Below are 17485 nucleotides of genomic sequence, written 5' to 3'. Positions count from 1 at the left end.
TAAAGGAGACTGTGCTTTTTCTTGTGTCGTGTGACGCTGCAAGGTGTCGAACAGTGGCCCGGACCAATGCCAGCGCCTGTTTGCGCAAGCGCACATGCTCCCCTAGACGCTTTTGTCCGGGGAAAGGGGGTATAAATAGCGGCGCCGGACTTCTGCCACAAAGTTTCCCTCTGCCAGCTTGCCAAGCGGAACACAAACATCAGCCGGTATATATATATAGTAAGGATATACCGAGCGCTGTTTCTGTTCACGCCTAGCAGAATTAAGCATATTCGTGGTCTATGACTTGCAATTCGTGATTAGTACCCATCTCCGATGAGCCATTCAATCATTGTATCAAACGTCCCGGTGGGCGTCAGCGATGTATCAGTCATGCGCTACATCCGCGAGATGACTGGCAACACGCCTGTAGTGCACATGCAGCCGTTCCCCGACGAGTGCCACTACGTGAACGACAGCAACGCGACAAAGACGTTACAAATCTTTTTTGCGACGGCCGAGGAAGCCGCGATCGCCAACTCGCTATTCCAGGGCTCTAGCGTTGAAGAGGACCTCACGCGTGTGCACGCGATGTTCCATGGCGGCCGTGATGAGCACGTGCCCCGCTCGCTGGCTTCGCAAGACACGCCATGGAACGAGACGCAGTCCAAGCAGCCCGCCCAGCGCTCCCGCATCAAGAGCCTGAGCACATAAGCTCGCAGGGCCATCCAAAGGCGCTCTGCCTTGTTTTTTGGGTTATCATTTTTTTGGGCATGTCGTAGTTTTGACACATTTATGCATCTGCAGCTTAAACCTACATACTTTAATCACGTGAAACACTAAGCTTCGGCGCTCGAGTATTTAGTCAGGCCGCGGCGCACGGCTAGCACGCTGTCGACAATCACTGCATCCACGCCTGCGTCCATCTCTATCTTAGCAACCTCTGGGTCGTTGTTGTCGACGCCATACGTCACGCACACGAGGCCAGAGGATTTAATGACTTGAGCAAGCCGGGGCGCCATTATTACTGGTTTAGCCGCAGATACAATGCCCAGCAGGTTCCAAGTGCGTGCAAAGCGGATAGCGTTTTGCAGTGAAGCAGCCCGGGGGTCGACAGTTTTCTTCGTACCGCCCTCTGTTAAAAAGAGGATAGGGAAAGAAGGCTGCTTAAGCGAGAGCATGATGCAAACATCGGGGTGGAAAGAGGAAAAGATAATATCGCGCCCGTTTGCATTGTCATAAACGACTTGCAGAACTGTGTCACACCAGTGGTTTAGTTCCACAGTAATGTGGCCAATGTCGTCTTCAATTGCTTCATCCAACATGGGATACTTACATTCCACGTTGAAACCAACGTTCAAGGGAATTTTCTTAAACAGCTCTTTGAGCGTCACAAAAGAGGAAGCAATCGAGTGGCCCCGAGCGTTCCCCTTGAAATTGTTCTTTTTGAACGTTCGCGTGAGACGCATTCTGTCTTCAAAAAGCTTGCCTAGCAAAGAACTCTTCTCTCCTGTCGTTTTTTCGATGCCAGCCCCGTTCTCTCCTCTCATGTGGATGGCTCGCTGGATGAATGCAGCGTCCGAGTCATCCATAGAGCGACGGCGGCTCAGGTCTTGGTCCAATCTTCTGTGGTGCTTATCGGCATTGTTTAAGTCAAGGAACTGTTCTAAGGTTAGAGCGTGCATTGGGATATCTGCGCCTGATTCTGCTACGAGGAAATCGTGGTATATCACTGGTATATCGTCCTTTGTCAATTGCACGTCAAACTCAATGTAAGATGCACCCAGCGACGCGGCTGCAATAAAAGACTCAACAGTGTTCTCCCCAAGCTGCAGAGAGTTATTCTTATTCATGTTTTTGCCCAAGCCTCTATGTCCAATCACTCTTGTTGACACCAAAGATTTCCAGTAAGTTTCCCCTCTCCCCAGAGAGACATTCGGATGGGAGAAGGGTTTGACGATCATAAACTCAAAGTTTATCGTGCCGAGTACATCGAGAGTATCATTTTCGATAATAGGAACCGTTCTCGAATCGGAAAGGGAGCTGCGGTTGGGGCCGACAGACATAGTCTTCTTGTCCAAGAGTGCCACGGCACGCCCCAAGATTTTTGTCTTTTGAGAATCTTCAGTCGCATCCCCTAGCTTTGAATGTAAATCTCTAGACTCGCTAGCGCTTCGACCATCAAGCTCATGTATCTCCTTAAGTTTGAGATCTGTGGAAGAGTTAGCAATTTTCATGGCATGGTAGCCATACGTAGGAACGATGTCAAAGTACAAGGCATGTGAGGAGTCTGGCTTGAAAGGTATGGTAAAATGAATTGGATCCAGTATGTCGTCAAGAGGCAAGTCCAGAACCGCAGGCTTGTTGTTAGTGTCATCAGGACAAGTTATAACCAGGGAAAGTGCTGTATCAAGTTTTGTGGATGAAACTTTGGAAAGCGGAACTTTGTTAAACAAAACTGCTGGCTTTTCCTTGGAATCACCACCACCTAATCTTATCAAAACAACAGACTGGTCTTTTTGCAGATAGCTATGCCCGAAAGACTTTGGCAAGGGTGGGGGGCTATGACTGCTTTTTGAGGAGTCATTATTCTTTCTGTGGCTTGGACCAAGAGATGATTTCAGCAACGCATGCTTGCTGGTCTTTTTCTCGATGTCAGAACTGCTAGAAATGAAGCTCTCTGACCCTGTAGAAAGTTTGTATAACGACTGCGAAGGACGTTCTGGCGCTGGCGATGAAGTACTCGAGACTTCAGTCTTCTTACTGGACTCAAGCGTTTCCACTTTTTCTTCTCTATCAAACTTGGCAGAGAGCTTGGGCCTCATGACAACAGAGCTGTCAACTTTCAAAAGATTTGCAACATCAAGGTGACCGCGTAAAACAGCATGCTCCGTAGGGGTCCATCCACTCTCATCAAAAATATTGTATTGCGCGCCATGGTCTGCAAGCATTTTCGCGATATCATAGTAGCCCTCTGTAGCAGCTGCAAAAATTGGAGTCCAACCAAAATTGCATTCTCTTATTTCAGTATTAGCACCGCTTTTGAGAAGATGAGCTGCAGATTCTCTTAGATTTAATTTGGCCGCTGTGTAAAGAGCCGTTTCGTGAGTTTCAGGCTCAGTATAATCAACGTCAAACCCTTTGATTGATAGAAGGACCTCTATGAGCTCTGGGGAGTTAAGCTTTGTAGCCAAATGTAGCAAGCGTGGGGAGTTGAGACTTGTGGATGGAGCTCCATAACTTGTTAGAGCTTTCACAGTTCTCGGGTGAACTCCGATGACCGCTAAGTGCATAGGCGTGAAGCCTTCACTATCGCCCCACCTTTCGATACTATCAATTGGCACTGCTGCGTCCCATGCAGCCCATTCTTTTAAACTCTCTATTATAATCTTACTCACCTCAAATAGACCATATTGAGCTGAGTAATGCAAAGGCGTTCTCTTGTAGGTGTCCCTTTGCAGCAAGCTTGACCTTAAATGCGGTGGCAAACGGTTAAGAATGTATAATAAAGAGACAGGGGAATCATTAGAGTTAACTCCGTCTGGTCCATATGCTTTCACTAGTCTTGTATTATGACCAGGAACAGCTGCTGCTTCAACATTAAGGGCTGCAAGAAGTGGGGTATCAGTATCGTCATCGCCAGTTTCATTTTTAGCGTCTTGTGTAGACTCCCGGTTTTTGCGCTGCTTAGAGCTCTTGCCTAAGGCAATAACATGATGATGAAAGAAGTTTCGCCCGCTAATATCAGAGTGATCTCCCAGGGTGGGAATGATTTCGAGTATTTCATCGATACATTGAAAAGACTGGGAGAGAGCTGCCTTGTTTAACAAAGCAATTAGCGTTCTCTTAGGAATAAAGACCACAGATCTATACATTGAAACCAGCTCATTGATAAGACTCCTACCATCATCCTTTTCTATCATTTGAAGTACCACATTTACAGGAGAGGAAATATCTTTCGACCCAACTTCGGCATAGCTACCCTCAAATTCGTGGTCGGGCCCTTCCTGAAGCTCATCAATCGATGGGGAAATCTTTCCTAAAGTTGAGTTGATAACCCCCAACTTCTCTGAAACCTCGGTGTCATTTGAAATTCCCAATGGCCAAATGCGTGATTCTAAATAGGGCTGTTGTAACTTTGTGCCCGCCTTTTTGTCTAATTTCTTCAGAATTTTTGTGAAAGCACGCTTATTGAGCTCTGCATACCACTTGAGATTGCGGAAATCGGAACGGAGTTCAATCAAAACACCCAAAATCTCGGTATAGTCTTCAGCAAAATCAGGCGCAATGGGGGCCGCTTGGGGGCGAAGGTGGCTATAGTCACGCTTAACTTGCGCTGCAGCATCCAGGTCTGCAAGCTGCGCGGACGTCAGTAGTCGCCTCAAGCGCCTATCATATTCCAAGAACTGAGTGTTGTAGAAGTCATTTACATTTTCGATATCCCGGTCAAGTGCAAAGAAAAAAGTGGCCAGCCGCTTCTTGACCTCAGGCACCTCTAAAAAGTTCTCCTCCGCATCTGTACTATTGCGGCTTTTAACTGGTGCACCGCCCTCATTTGACTGGCTCCACTTCTGTTTATAAAGCTGGTCTTGCACCGCCGTAATTTCTTTGATAAGCTTTTTAAGGTTCTTGTAATGGACGTATTGGTGAGACCACTCAGGAACTTGGTGGTTCGGGAATGTTTTGCCAAACTTCATCGCTGTATTTTCACCTTGTTTACTAGTTGAAACAAACTGCGTGGCCCCTTTAGTTGATCTGTCTTATATATATTACGTTTAGGGTGAAGCTCCGGCGCTGTCGTTCATTATACACGTGTAGAAGTTGTACACAATACAAACAATACAGGTTAGTAATTTGGACAAAGCTGGTCAGTCTTGACCAAGTCATACATCTTTAAGGCGTTCGTTAGTAGTCTGAGGTGTTTAAATTAAAGGTTTTCTCAATATGCCTGAGAAGTGTCGTAGCGTAACTTAGAAACATACCTGTTTGACGGATAAGTTCATGAATTGACGAAGTTCTAGGCCAAGCCAGATTTTCCACATAGATAGCGTATCAACATCTTGTAAGATGCTTCTGCCCTCGCGCTTCATGCCAAATTCACGTAATATTGGGAGCGAGCTGTTAAAGAGTTTTAGCGCGTTAGTAAAGGTTTCTCAAAACCGTTGAAGAATGCGAATAGTACGAACCTTGCGAACAAATCAAGATCGGGATCAAGTTGTCTTCCTATCCCTTCCAAAAGTAGTATAGCGACAACTACGGAAACGAAGTCGCCCTCCATGCGGACATGGTGGCCGCGAACCATAGAAAGCATTTGATCCAGTAGATCGCCAATAGAGACAGTACCGAGGGTGAACGTGCGCTTCTTTACCTTCGCAACTAGCTTTTCGACTTTTAAAGCAAATAGCTCTTTGTCTATAGCAGTCTCTGGAGTGCGGGATCGTTCGATCATCAGCTCACCTGCGCGGTAACCGTCGAAGCGCGCAAGAGCATCAAAGAGAGCAATAAAGTTAGTACGGTTTCGGGTGTTTAACTCGGTGACGAGTCCGGTATCAATGAAGCAAATTTGTGGAGTAAAGTCGGTGAGAACCTGACGTAGTTCGGGGAGAAAAGACTCGTCCTTGTTTTTGAGCTTACGCTTCAAGCGGTGAATTACCTCATAGCATTCCTCCTCAGTTGAAATTGACTTCGAGTGGTATTTATCAGCTTTAACAAAGCGGATCATAACATTTCCAGGGTGCAGATCTGCGTGAATGAAATCATCGAGGATGAGCATTTGCAAAAAGGCGTCAATAAATGGATGGCTTACCTTTTTGCGTAAGCTAGTATCATTTAGCTCATCTTTGGCGCGGAGAAACTCTTCCATTGGGAAACCATATATATATTCTTCGAATAACACTTGTCTTGTAGTGAGCTCTTGAAAGCCGCGAGGAAACTTAACCTGAAATGAGCGCTTAAAATTATCGTTGAAGCGCTTGAGGTTCATACACTCAATTCGAAGATCCAATTGCAGACGCATTAGAATTGCAAATTGCTCAACCTCATTGGGCAGTGACAGCCATTCCATGGTAGGAATCATGTCAATAGCATCTGCAAAAAACTGCATAATCCGAAGGTCTCGACTGATGTTGCGAGCTGCATGTGGATGGATGATTTTGATAGCACACCAGCGATTTTCGTCAGGGTCAAGTTGAAGCTCACGCTCGCGCACGAAAGCATGAGACAGCTGACCAACATAGACTTGAGCAATGGCGCCAACACCAAGTGGCCGTTCATCGAATTTCTCGAAAGCATCATTTAGATGGTTGATTTTGAGAGCGCGGCAGACCTCTCGCTCTGTAAATTTTAGTGAGTGCTTTTTGGCATGACTATGAAGATTGCCCAGCTCCATGCAAAGGCCCTCAGAGAAAATATCAGTACGCGAGCCAGCCCACTGGCCGAGTTTGATAAAGCTAGGACCAGCAACCTCAAGAGCGCGCCTTAAAATAGCGTACCATAGACGGGCACCATGTGTGGTCTGGACATGTGTCGTGGTGCCATCGAGGTGCACGCGGTGCCCAAAGAAAGTAATAGGGTAGAGCAGAAATACAGGAACGAATATTAGCGCAAGTTGCACAAACCGCGATGCAATCAGAAGGGGCTCAAGCACAGCGTCTTTAAATGCGAACCAGCCGCGAACAAACCACCGAGAAGCACGATTTCTACACCCATCAAGAGCGCGTTGCCGCTTTTCGTGCTGGATACGTGCAAGCTCCTTCTGGGACGCCGTGTACAGCCCCATCTCAAAGGTGTCGCCGTCTGGATCGGGCTTGAGACTCTCGTTAAATGCGGTCGCCGCGATCGCAAGACCCAAAGCAGCTGTAGCACCTATAATACCCAGCAGCCCATTAAAAGCTTCACTCTGGGAACGCCGTGAAACGCCCACTAGCTGATGGACGCCCCGACTTTTACAGTTTGCGGATCCCTTAAAGTTGATTGCCCCAATGGCACCTTCGAATACAAGACTAACCAAAGTCCTGGAACTTGTGCGGCTTTTCAGAAAGATTCCCCTCGGGCTTGCAAGGCTTCCTGTTGCGCGCTGCGAAGTGTTTTGGACAGCAAAGCTTCTTCGACTTGTAATGTTGCTAGCGTTTGCGAGGGTCCTTAGACCTTCAGTGGCCACTGAACTTCGCAGAGATCCTAAGCCCTGTAAATTCCATAATCCCCCTGGGCCTCCAAGTCTTGCGGGAAGCAGGTACCGCATTGCAAGTGTCTCTGCTTTGCGTCTTGTCTTTGTATACTTACCATGTTGTCATTGAATCGTCTTGTAGTACACTATCATGAGCTACGTCCGTCTATGTACAGCTTTACATCTGCTCCTCACGGACCACATCAATCAGCCAATCCAGGCCTTCAGAAATACCGTCGCCATTTGTTGCACTTGAGGCCACGATGCTCCAACTGCGGTCCTTCAGCTCAACCAAGTTGAGCTCACGCGAAACTTCCGACGCACTCAGCGCCGCAGGCTGGTCTTGTTTGTTGGCAAACACTAATAAGGCAGCATCCTGAAGCTCGTCTTCGCGCAGCATCAGATGCAGCTCGTGGGCAGCGGTAGGCATACGATCACGGTCAGTAGAGTCGACCACGAAGATCACAGCGGCCGTGTTTGAGTAATAGCAACGCCAGTACGGCCGAATACTGGTTTGACCACCCAAATCCCACACATTGAGCTTCAAGTTCTTGTATACAAGGGTTTCCACGTTGAAACCGATCGTAGGCTTCGTGGTAACCACCTCGCCGATCTGCAACCGGTACAGAATCGTGGTTTTGCCTGCACCATCAAGGCCCAGGATCAAAATCCGCATCTCGCGGTTGACGCCCCACAGCCGGTCGAACATCGAGCTGAAGAAGTTGCCCATCGTAAGGTCTGGGAGAGCGTTAGAGGGTTGTGTGAAGTGTTGCGGGTGTGTGTAGTGCCGGAGCTGAGATTTTGTTATAAATGTCGAAAATTTAAAATCAACTGTAATGAATGGAACAACACACAAAGAACCAGCGTTCAGATAACGCAGGCCGGTCAGGACGAGCTGGAGTTGTGGAAAAGGGTTCAGATGATTTCTCCTATAACTAGACGGCTCTTAAGGGACTGGAAGCGACTAGCGCATGCGCCAGCACAAACCTCATATCACGTTCGCCCGCAGGAGGCAAATGTTCACCTATGGCATTTTGTGCTAACAGCGAACGGTAAGCCAGGGTCAGGAACTAATGATATCTGCGGGTCAGAAATTTACGGCATGTTTTTTGTGGGAGGCTCTGACACGGAACCTATGGTGTTGATGCGGTGCTTCACACCTAATGCATGCTTTCCAGCGAACAAGACGGTGAGTTTGACTCATTTGGCGCCGCTGCTTTTAGGGCAGGGTTTATCGGCGTTTCTCGAACATCTGCAACGGGTGCTAGAACACGCAGACAACTCGGTCGCTAAAGAGAGCAACGCCACATATGGTGGGTGGCACAATACATCCTTTGCAAATACACCAGGCGCAATGAGTGGCGTTACTTTTGACAACCAGCCCATCGGGAGTGTTGACCGCTTTACTCGCGCGTGGAACCGAATCATGTTGCGGGAATTTAAACTTCAATTTCCTGCTCTTTACGCTCAATTTACCGTTACAGCGCAGGACCGCGCTTTGGTGCAACAGTGGGCCGAGGCAAACGCCCGCCGTGAAGTGCCCTCCCCGCGTCCAGCTCGCTTTACCTTCAAGGATCATTCACCCGCTACTACGCTAGCTTGTGACAGTGACTCCCACCACTCTAAACGGCGCAAACTCGCCAAACCCTAGACACTCTGCATAATATTTCTGCATTTAATTCATTACATAGCTTTAACGGCATTGCCTTTCATCAATAACATAACTTATATCACGACTACCAGTAGCGACTAGATAGCAACCGACTATATTATGTGAGATGTCTTGCTATGTTGCAAACACGCGGCGCGCGCTCGGCCTACAGAGTTTTTTTACTACCTTGACTGTCATTATCATCGACATGACGTAGGATCGTTTTGATCATTTCATTGCCGATAGCGTTAGCTTCGGGAAACATGGGCCTGAAAAACTCCTGAACTTCTTCGAACTGCTTGCGGTATAGCTCGTAGCTACCAAATGACACGATTTGGCTCCATGAACGCGCAGCAATCACAAACTCTAGATCATCTGGGCGGAAAGCCTCACCTTCGATCGCTGCGTTGATTGTTGTTTCCAATAGCCCAGGTGTCATGAAAAGATATTCAGACACGCCGAGAAAAATACGGAACAGCGGTGTCGAGCATATTATGTGATCATAGGGATTTATCTTGAGCTGATACCAGCTATCGACGATTGCGAGTAGAGACAGGTGAGAGTTTGGTAAGGTTTGTTCCCCTTCTTGCGGCTCATGTTTACTTAAAGAGTAGCGTTCGAGGATGGAGTCGTCTAGCAAAAGCAGCCCATCCTGCTTGCCAAAAACGAAATCTTTTGCCGCATTCAGCCGTCTGGTCAGCTCCTGTCGATTGTGCTGTACGAAAAGAGCAAACAACTCGCTCGCACTCCGAGCGTACTGTGTTATTTGTTGATGGGCAGCAGGGTTTGTGATAGCGAGCCCTGCGTAAACATGCCACTTGTTTGAATATATGCGCAGGGAAATGTTCACCTTGACGTTCTCGAGCCCGCCAAACCACCGGTTCACTCCAATTGTCCATGGATACAATTCTATTCTACACCATGCGACACCCATGCTCAAAAACGCTGCATGCGTAACAGCCTGTGTATCCGCAGTAATCCTGTCATGCTCCTCATATGTTAAGTACACATGCTTGCTCTTGAGCGATGACATTACGGCCTCCACAAATGGGAACGAATCCGCGCGCTGGCACCGATGCTTGATCAGTACCAGTGGCTGTGCTTCTGGATTTACTCGGGGTCCGTGCAGCGAGTGAACTGACACAATGTCTGCATCTGCAGGGAGATACTTCTCTAGGGCTTTAATCTCAGGACTTTTGCAGCTTGTCTGTCCACCCACGACGGCGCCTAACTTAGTTGATGCACTGTACATAGCCACGATTTGCTCAATGCGCTCTGCTTCCACACTGTAGATAATGTAATCGCTAACCCGCGATACCAGGTGTCCATCTTTCAGTACTGTGAACTTCCGGTCCACGTAGTTCTTCTTCATATCTTCATACACTTCGGGACGGTCACAGCATACAACGTTCCAGCCGGCTTCTGCGAACTTGTCAGCGTACAGCAGGCCCATATCACCAAGACCAATGATTCCGATAGTCTTGGATTGTTTCCACTCATCTATCTGGCTCGTATCTGTCATTGTTAGTTCTTTCTCGTCAATTTGATAACTCGGCGATTGTATCACAATTTTTGTAAATACTTTAATTGACGTTCTTGGACATAAATCAAGTAGCAGCATCTATGAACTAATGGCACTGAAAAACTTCATCTTGAGGCTCAAGTTTGATGTAACAGGCCATAAAACCCATGCAATATCTTTGGTCTCACAAGCTCTGCGGCATTTTATGTAAATCGCATTACGATGCTATATACGGTGGCCCTCAGAGAAGGTCCTAAAACCCGCTTCTATGGGAAGGCCTCTTGATTTCAGGTCTCCTATGAGCTGCATGTTTCTCTCTTCTGTTATCCTTTTTTGTCTTGCTTCCAATATCAAATCCCAATGCCCGGCCACATCCGAAAGAACATGTTAATTCTCTTTATAAGCTCAGTAGTTCCAGCAAAGCGGCCAATGAAAAACAAGTCCGCGCCAGCACCAATTCAATGAAGATAGCAGCACAGCCCTTAACTATCAGCAGCTTTAGTCGCTTTGGCTCGATCGTGTCCCCAGACGAGGCCGTTGCGGGGCTCGACGAGCGCGCTCGAACAGCTAACCAGGGCACTGCAATCAAACTTCTAAAGGTCAGCACAGTGGAGAACGGCTTCAAAGAGGTCAGAGAGGCAAACTGGAATCTTTTTCGATGCTTTCCTGCGCCGCACCTCAGGCGGCGCTTTTTGTGTGGAGCGCGGTCCCAAAACGGGAACGAGTCAAACCTTGAAACCGTCTTGCACTCAATAAAAGTGCTTGAGAAACACCCGTTTAGTAGCCAAACGTTTCTTCCCATGGGCCGCGACCGCGAGGATGTTTCGTATCTGGTGGTGGTTGCCCTCGCGGACGAGTCGGGCGAGCCTGACCTCTCAACGCTAGAGGCATTTACATGTAAAGGCACACAAGCTGTAACTTACGGGGCAGGCGTATGGCACTCTCCTATGATTGTGCTGGGGGAACCCGAGTTCTTGGACTTTGGAGTGTTGATACATGAACTGCTTGACGCGAACCATCCGGAAATGGACTGCGTCGAACGCGAATACAAAGATGGGGATATTTGTGTCGTGTTACAAGCGTAGATCACTACGATACTGAATTTCGTAACACGACAAGCCTTGAAACGGTGAGCACATGCTTTATTATTGCGATAGGAACTTGCAAATAATGCTTTAAAATAGAATGTAATTTATGCTGCGGTTATACTACACACCACATGGATAGCCAAGTTGCGAAACGGAGCTCTGTCATGCCAATCGAGGCCCTGGATGCTTTTTCGATGCTGATCATCTTAGATATTTATGTCTCTCGCACAGTCATAAGTCCAAAATATTATAGACATATTTATCTCTGCTCATCGCTTGCCGCATGCTAAGGAACCAGGTCTACAAACAAACATCAATGATTGCTCGAGATTTCGCAAAGCTTCAGATCTCAGTTCCGACTGCGGCGGACGGCGAGAAATATTCCTCCACCGCATCCGGACGACCTAATCAGTCTGTCACCAAGCCTGTGTCGCTAGATTCGTCCACAGGTGAAGTCCTCGTCAGAAAGTCCACCGGTAAAACGAAAGTGCGTAAGGGCCAGACAGCAGAGGAGTTCGAGCGTCAGTGCGCACAATTTTTCGACGTGGAGCGTGGCCCCGTGTGGACGCCTGTTGGATGGATGACGACCCGGGATCCACTGCTCACACTTGATACAGACCCTTCATCCGACCTAAAGATTAAGCAAGTACGACAGAAGCTTGCCAGCCACTGCCATTTGCTCTACTACCGCAAGCAGTATGCTGATTGCGCCAGACTCTGCGAGAGACTCCTGAGTCGGTTTGAAGCACTTGACAACAGAAAGAAAATTCAAAGGGAGATTGATGAGCTTCACTATATGCTCGAACGCTGCCGAGCAGCCAAATAGGGCTCTATGACTCCTTGTGCCCTCTTCAAAGGGACCTGAGCTCTAGCGCCACATTGTAACTATTATATCCCACAAGTCTACAGGCTTATGTACACTAAGCATATATTCGCACTTCCACACCGCTAATAGTACGTTTTTGCAGCTCAACCTCTCGGTCACCATCTTGGGTGCCATCATCCTGTTCGTCTATATCCTCTGTCACTGGATCGCTTTTAACAATCTCATCGAGAACGTCTATACTTTGCGTCAGCACTTCAACCTTCTTGCCTTTCTCTTCTTGGAAGTAGCAAGCAACAGCCAAAGTTTTCTCGCTTGCTTTTCCCATGCCCAGAACGGTTACGTACTTTGAACCGTGGCGCTGCAGCTGGCTCATTAGTTTATTGATTCGCTTCAACGCAGAGACGTACGGTGTCTGAGTTTTGAGGTAAAACGTCGTCTTTATCTGCTTATGTGACAGAAGCTTAAGCGACGGATGTTTGGTAACTAGCTTGCTCTGCATTGTCAACCTTGGGTTTCTATACCCCACTATAGAATGTCGGTCATCTCAAGTTTTAGGCTCATCTTAGTTAATATTTTCAGCCCACGAGATGAGCACCTACTCTTAAGCGCTCAAGAAAACAATACTGAGCATTCAGAATAAGCTTGCGCCAACTGACAAGTAACCTATTCGCACGCCCTAACTGCTGGCTCAATAATGCCACAAAGGGCGGGAAAGTTTCACGCTAAATTAGTTCAAAGACAGGGCCAGAGAACAGCGCTCACTTTTGCGACGGCACCCCAGATCTCATGGACTCTACATCGGCTTTACCCGTTACTTCTAATCTGCGATGGAATTTTGAGTAATATACTGTGGTGTTGTGATGATGTGTGTCTTCCTTTTATACACTCAGTACTTTTGGTCCTGAGCACAAACATACTGACAGTGCAGGATGGGGCCTCATTTGCACGACGCGCGGTTGAGTCTTGGGTGGGAACCATGAGCTGCGTCCTTCTGCTTCTCTCATTTGTCTACTACATCAGTTCTGTTCTGCATGAGTTGAACGCAGATGAACCGCCTACGCTGGAAGACATCATCGTAATGGTGGAAACCGTGGTCTACAAACTGGAAGTGATACGCGACGACCTTAGAGAGCCGCTGAAAATGAGTTCTCAGGAGCTGGTCACAGTTCTTGTTTTTATCACGCCAGTGCACTGGCTTCTCATGAAGTACCTATTCTCATCCAACGACTATCTGGTTTTCCTCGTTCTCTTTTGCTCCGTTTATCACTCAAGCTGGTGTCAGTGTACTCTACGGCTTCTTTGGAGAAGCCTTTACGTACGGCAACTGCTCTCATTAGTGTGTGGAAGAACAAGAGACGCTGGCGGCATCGGCCAGGCGGCGTTCTACGTGGTAAATAACTCTGGCATCCAGGTGCCGCGCTATACTTCTCCGCTAGAAGATCTTTCAAGCTCCTCATTTTCAAATAGAGTACGGAAAGCCCTTGATGGCGTCTACGACCCGGATCTTGTTTCGAAGCACAGCAGCACACCAGTCTCTGCTAAGGTTGTGGAATTTCGCATTGACGAAAATCAGCGCAAATGGCCGCTGGACGGCTGGACCCAAAATATGTTGCCCTACGAGAGGTCCAAGTTCACAGCTTCTCAAGATCCTGCAAGCGCTGAGTGTAGTTCCCCGTGGAAATTTCAGGAATCGCTAGGAAGGGAGTGGTGCTGGCTAGACGATGCCTGGAAGCCAGAACCTTGGCTTTACTGTGACACACATTGGATAGCAAGGGGCGAAAACGATTCTCTTGACTGTTACACAAGAAGACGGATGTGGAAAAGACGTGCCTTTCAGTGCTCCCACTAAGGATGCTCTTTATATTCATTATCTTAGCTCTTCCCAAATTTGTCTTTAAATATTAGTCTTGTCTTTCTAAAATATATTCCTATCTTGTTGCGCTTCCATACGCAAACTCATAAAGGATCGTGAACTTATGCATGCCGCAAGGAACCCAAAGCTGTAATGATACCAACACCGAGGTTTTGCGGCTTCGTAAGACGAAGTTTGAAAACTACAGCAAAGCAGTTGATGACATTTGAAGGTAGCAGCCTAGGCGTCATAGGCAATGACGAAGAAAAGATGAACAATGTGTTTGGTGGCAGGATTAAAGGTGAGCCTCGGCGCTCAACTAGCCGAATGATTAAGAGGGGGTCTAGAGATATAGCTGGAATTCCAGTGCCGGAAAGGCCTATCGAGCCTGATAACTGTTGTATGTCGGGGTGTGTGAATTGCGTTTGGGAGATATACAACGAAGACCTTAAAGAATGGAAAGACAGGCGGAAGCAAGCCGCTGCCAAACTCAAAGGTACAGATACTAAATGGCCCGCAGACTTTGATCCTCCTTTGAGTTTCTTGGACATTCGAAACGTGCCAAGTAATCTCAAGACGTTGAAGATAAAGCTCGACAAACAGAAGCAACGGGGTACTTCAGGTCTATTTCCTCCGAGAGAGGACAAGCTGCCTCAAAGTGTTCTAGATGCCAAACGGAAACGTCGCGAGGAAAGAGCTGAAAGCGCACAGGCCTTGGGCATTCAAGAAGACCAAAATGAGGGGTGGGATAACATACCAGTTTTTATTCGCGTGTTTGCTGAATTTGAAAAGAAGAAGAAAGAAGCCAAACAATCACAAAAATCCTGTTAAACATTTCATGGTACCAGTTTGCTTTGTTAACGGAGAGACGCAATTTTGATATTATTCCGTATAAATAAGTTCGATATATATTTATGAACCAACGAGGGCACCCTGCAATGCCCATGGAATCAAGAGAACGCAGAGATTTAGATGTTTCTTAGCCGTCCCCACTTTCTTGATTCTTTTCGCAAGCAGTCAACGACGGTTATTTTGCCTTCAGTTGAAGCACATCTGTAACTCGGTCGGAGTTTGTTTAAGTGAATTTGAGCCGCTCTGGGCAACACATGCCCCCTGCGGCCAGTTACATGTCCTAACTAGTAATGTCCTTTCCTGAGAACTTATTTCGATCAATGGTTCAAAGTATTTATCATTAATTACCGGAGTACATGCACAACAGATTTGGCGGTCATAGATTTCTCAAGTTTAATCTAGATCGATGTCACCCTCGGCATCAGGCTTAGCTTCGTTCTGCTTTTCAGCCTGAGCTTTTCTTTCAGCCGCCATCTTCTCAGCCATGGCAGCCATCTTAGCGGCTTCATCTTTTTGTCTCAGAGCCTGTCTCTTCTCCTCCTCCTTGGCCAGGTATCTACCTCTGATCATGTTACCTAGAGAAGCAAGCTCTTCATACTTGGCAATATATCTAGCCTTGGTAGAGTCGTATCCGTCATCATACAGCCAGTCTTCAGCCTTAGCCAGCATATCTCTCAACTTAGCTTTCTCGTCGTCAGAAGCGAAAGGAGCATACTCCTCGTCCAACTTTCCACGTAGAGTGTAAATGTATTCCTCGAGAGCGTTCTTGCGGTCTTCAGTCTCAGCGACAAGCTTATCTTGAGAGAACAACTCGTTCTCCTTCTCAATAAGAGCGTTCAACTCTTCAGCGGGTAGAGCGAAAGTGTGAGCAACGATAGTTAGATCGTCCTTCTTCACAGTCTTAGTGACTTCTCTGTATTCAGGCTCAGTGTCCTCAGGAGCGTCCTCGGCGCGTGGGACCTCTTCTTGAACCTTAACGTCTTCCACAGAATAGGCGCTCTCAATTGTGTGTAGACCTGATGGGTCGCATCTTAGTTTCAGCTTGACTGGAACAGATGTTTGGCCCTCTGGGATTTGAACACCGGTGATCTCCCACTTAGCAATTTCAGTTGGCAGGCCAGCTGGCAACTCCTTGGAGTTGGTGAACTTGGCCTTCATGGTGAAGTCACCAGTGCGGTGGAGAGTGATCATCTTGGTGGATGGGAAGGCAGAACGAGCTGGGAAAACTTCCAAGTTGTCCTCGTCCTCTTCCTGCTTGTCCCAGAAGTAAGAGACAGAGTATGGGTGGATGTCTTCGAACTTGAATGGGCGAACTCTCATGGTTGGAGAGTGGATGGCGCAGATAAAAGCAGCACCCTTAGCGATGGCTTCATCCTGGTTCAAAGTAGCAGACAGAGGCTTGCCGAAAGCTTCGGAAATGGCGTTCTTCAAGCAAGGGATACGAGTGGTACCGCCAACGATTTCGACGAAGTCAACTTCCTCAGCCTTTAGGTTAGCTTGAGCCAAAGCCTTAGTAACAGGATCAGTGACGCGTTCAAGCAATGGCTTGACAAGCTGCTCCAGTTCCTCACGGGTCAACTGAGAAGAAACGTCGATGTCGTTCATGACAGACTCGACAGAGAATGGAGCGGCAGTGTTTGCAGACAAGACCTTCTTCAATCTTTCAGCACCGGTCATGACTCTGCTGTAAGCCTTAGCGTTTTCTCTGATGTCGATCTTGTACTTGGTCTTGAACTCATCGGCGAAGTGTTCAGTGATAGCGCGGTCAAAGTCTCTACCACCAAAGTGCTTGTCGTAAGCAGTACCCAGGATCTTCAACTCGCCTCTCTTGAAGGCGCCAATGCTACAGGTGTAGGTAGAGTGACCAATGTCCACGAAAGCGACAATTCTTGGCTTCTGCTCACCTTCTGGCATCTCGCTCTTGAAAACACCGTAGGTCACAGCGGCAGCAGTAACATCGTTAACGACTCTGACGGGGTTCAAACCGGCGATTCTGGCGGCATCAGCGACAGCGTAACGCTGCTCCTCAGTGTACCAAGCAGGCACAGCGATGGCCACGTCAGTGATATTGGCCTTCGTCTCGTCAACCACGGTGTTCTTGACTTTGTTGATGAACATAGCAACGAGCTGAGTGGCGGAGAAGGTCGCCTGCTCGCCGGCGAGTCTGACCTGGGCTCCGATCTTGCCGTTCTCCAACTTGACCAACTTAGCTTGGAAGTACTTGGCCTCCTTCTCAAAGTCTGGGTCGTTGTAGTCTAGACCGATGATTCTCTTCAAGCTCTCGACGGTGTTCTTAATGTTTGAGATCTGCTTGTTCTTACCAGCCTCGCCCAAAAATCTGTTCTTTTGACCAAACCCGACTAGGGATGGCGTAGAGCGGTTCGACACTTCATTCACGACAATGTCGATACCTCTGTTTCTGGCAACAGCCAAAACACTGTTGTTGTTACCCAGATCTAAACCAAATGGAGTACTCATTTTAGATCTATGATTTTAATTGGTTTCGTTGACCTTTCTTGAATAGATTAATCCTTCGAGTCCTAAGTTTAT

At 47.6% G+C, this 17485-nt stretch overlaps 12 protein-coding genes across 12 annotated transcripts; 6 read left to right on the top strand and 6 right to left on the bottom strand.

The window, feature by feature from the left end:
* Positions 1 to 315: 315 nt before the first annotated feature.
* On the top strand, positions 316 to 693 carry KLTH0E13904g (KLTH0E13904p; the record flags this gene model as incomplete). The annotated part of the gene is made up of 1 exon (XM_002554037.1): positions 316 to 693. One exon carries the CDS (start codon positions 316 to 318, stop codon positions 691 to 693), a length of 378 nt encoding a protein of 125 aa, XP_002554083.1.
* Positions 694 to 818: 125 nt separating this feature from the next.
* GDE1 (glycerophosphocholine phosphodiesterase) lies at positions 819 to 4676 on the bottom strand (the record flags this gene model as incomplete). Its single annotated transcript, XM_002554036.1, has 1 exon — positions 819 to 4676. One exon carries the CDS (start codon positions 4674 to 4676, stop codon positions 819 to 821), a length of 3858 nt encoding a protein of 1285 aa, XP_002554082.1.
* A 149-nt stretch (positions 4677 to 4825) lies between these two features.
* Positions 4826 to 7219, bottom strand: CQD1 (Cqd1p; the record flags this gene model as incomplete). Its single annotated transcript, XM_002554035.1, has 3 exons — positions 4826 to 4852; positions 4962 to 5097; positions 5166 to 7219. The coding sequence occupies 3 exons, from the start codon at positions 7217 to 7219 to the stop codon at positions 4826 to 4828; spliced, it is 2217 nt and encodes a 738-aa protein (XP_002554081.1).
* A 103-nt stretch (positions 7220 to 7322) lies between these two features.
* On the bottom strand, positions 7323 to 7874 carry ARL1 (Arf family GTPase ARL1; the record flags this gene model as incomplete). The annotated part of the gene is made up of 1 exon (XM_002554034.1): positions 7323 to 7874. The coding sequence occupies one exon, from the start codon at positions 7872 to 7874 to the stop codon at positions 7323 to 7325; it is 552 nt and encodes a 183-aa protein (XP_002554080.1).
* Positions 7875 to 8063: 189 nt separating this feature from the next.
* UBS1 (Ubs1p) lies at positions 8064 to 8795 on the top strand (the record flags this gene model as incomplete). Its single annotated transcript, XM_002554033.1, has 1 exon — positions 8064 to 8795. The coding sequence occupies one exon, from the start codon at positions 8064 to 8066 to the stop codon at positions 8793 to 8795; it is 732 nt and encodes a 243-aa protein (XP_002554079.1).
* Positions 8796 to 8961: 166 nt separating this feature from the next.
* TYR1 (prephenate dehydrogenase (NADP(+))) lies at positions 8962 to 10416 on the bottom strand (the record flags this gene model as incomplete). The annotated part of the gene is made up of 1 exon (XM_002554032.1): positions 8962 to 10416. One exon carries the CDS (start codon positions 10414 to 10416, stop codon positions 8962 to 8964), a length of 1455 nt encoding a protein of 484 aa, XP_002554078.1.
* Positions 10417 to 10778: 362 nt separating this feature from the next.
* DAL3 (ureidoglycolate hydrolase) lies at positions 10779 to 11402 on the top strand (the record flags this gene model as incomplete). Its single annotated transcript, XM_002554031.1, has 1 exon — positions 10779 to 11402. One exon carries the CDS (start codon positions 10779 to 10781, stop codon positions 11400 to 11402), a length of 624 nt encoding a protein of 207 aa, XP_002554077.1.
* A 286-nt stretch (positions 11403 to 11688) lies between these two features.
* Positions 11689 to 12231, top strand: KLTH0E13750g (uncharacterized protein; the record flags this gene model as incomplete). The annotated part of the gene is made up of 1 exon (XM_002554030.1): positions 11689 to 12231. The coding sequence occupies one exon, from the start codon at positions 11689 to 11691 to the stop codon at positions 12229 to 12231; it is 543 nt and encodes a 180-aa protein (XP_002554076.1).
* Positions 12232 to 12325: 94 nt separating this feature from the next.
* On the bottom strand, positions 12326 to 12730 carry POP7 (ribonuclease P/MRP protein subunit POP7; the record flags this gene model as incomplete). The annotated part of the gene is made up of 1 exon (XM_002554029.1): positions 12326 to 12730. The coding sequence occupies one exon, from the start codon at positions 12728 to 12730 to the stop codon at positions 12326 to 12328; it is 405 nt and encodes a 134-aa protein (XP_002554075.1).
* Positions 12731 to 12925: 195 nt separating this feature from the next.
* On the top strand, positions 12926 to 14080 carry PEX32 (Pex32p; the record flags this gene model as incomplete). Its single annotated transcript, XM_002554028.1, has 1 exon — positions 12926 to 14080. One exon carries the CDS (start codon positions 12926 to 12928, stop codon positions 14078 to 14080), a length of 1155 nt encoding a protein of 384 aa, XP_002554074.1.
* Positions 14081 to 14236: 156 nt separating this feature from the next.
* DPC25 (Dpc25p) lies at positions 14237 to 14914 on the top strand (the record flags this gene model as incomplete). The annotated part of the gene is made up of 1 exon (XM_002554027.1): positions 14237 to 14914. The coding sequence occupies one exon, from the start codon at positions 14237 to 14239 to the stop codon at positions 14912 to 14914; it is 678 nt and encodes a 225-aa protein (XP_002554073.1).
* A 414-nt stretch (positions 14915 to 15328) lies between these two features.
* SSE2 (adenyl-nucleotide exchange factor SSE2) lies at positions 15329 to 17413 on the bottom strand (the record flags this gene model as incomplete). The annotated part of the gene is made up of 1 exon (XM_002554026.1): positions 15329 to 17413. One exon carries the CDS (start codon positions 17411 to 17413, stop codon positions 15329 to 15331), a length of 2085 nt encoding a protein of 694 aa, XP_002554072.1.
* Positions 17414 to 17485: the final 72 nt, after the last annotated feature.

The sequence above is a fragment of the Lachancea thermotolerans genome (assembly GCF_000142805.1).
Source record: "Lachancea thermotolerans CBS 6340 chromosome E complete sequence".
NCBI classification, from domain to species: domain Eukaryota; kingdom Fungi; phylum Ascomycota; class Saccharomycetes; order Saccharomycetales; family Saccharomycetaceae; genus Lachancea; species Lachancea thermotolerans.
The sequence above is the reverse complement of the archived record's forward strand: the minus strand, read 5'-3'. Positions and strand labels throughout refer to the sequence as shown.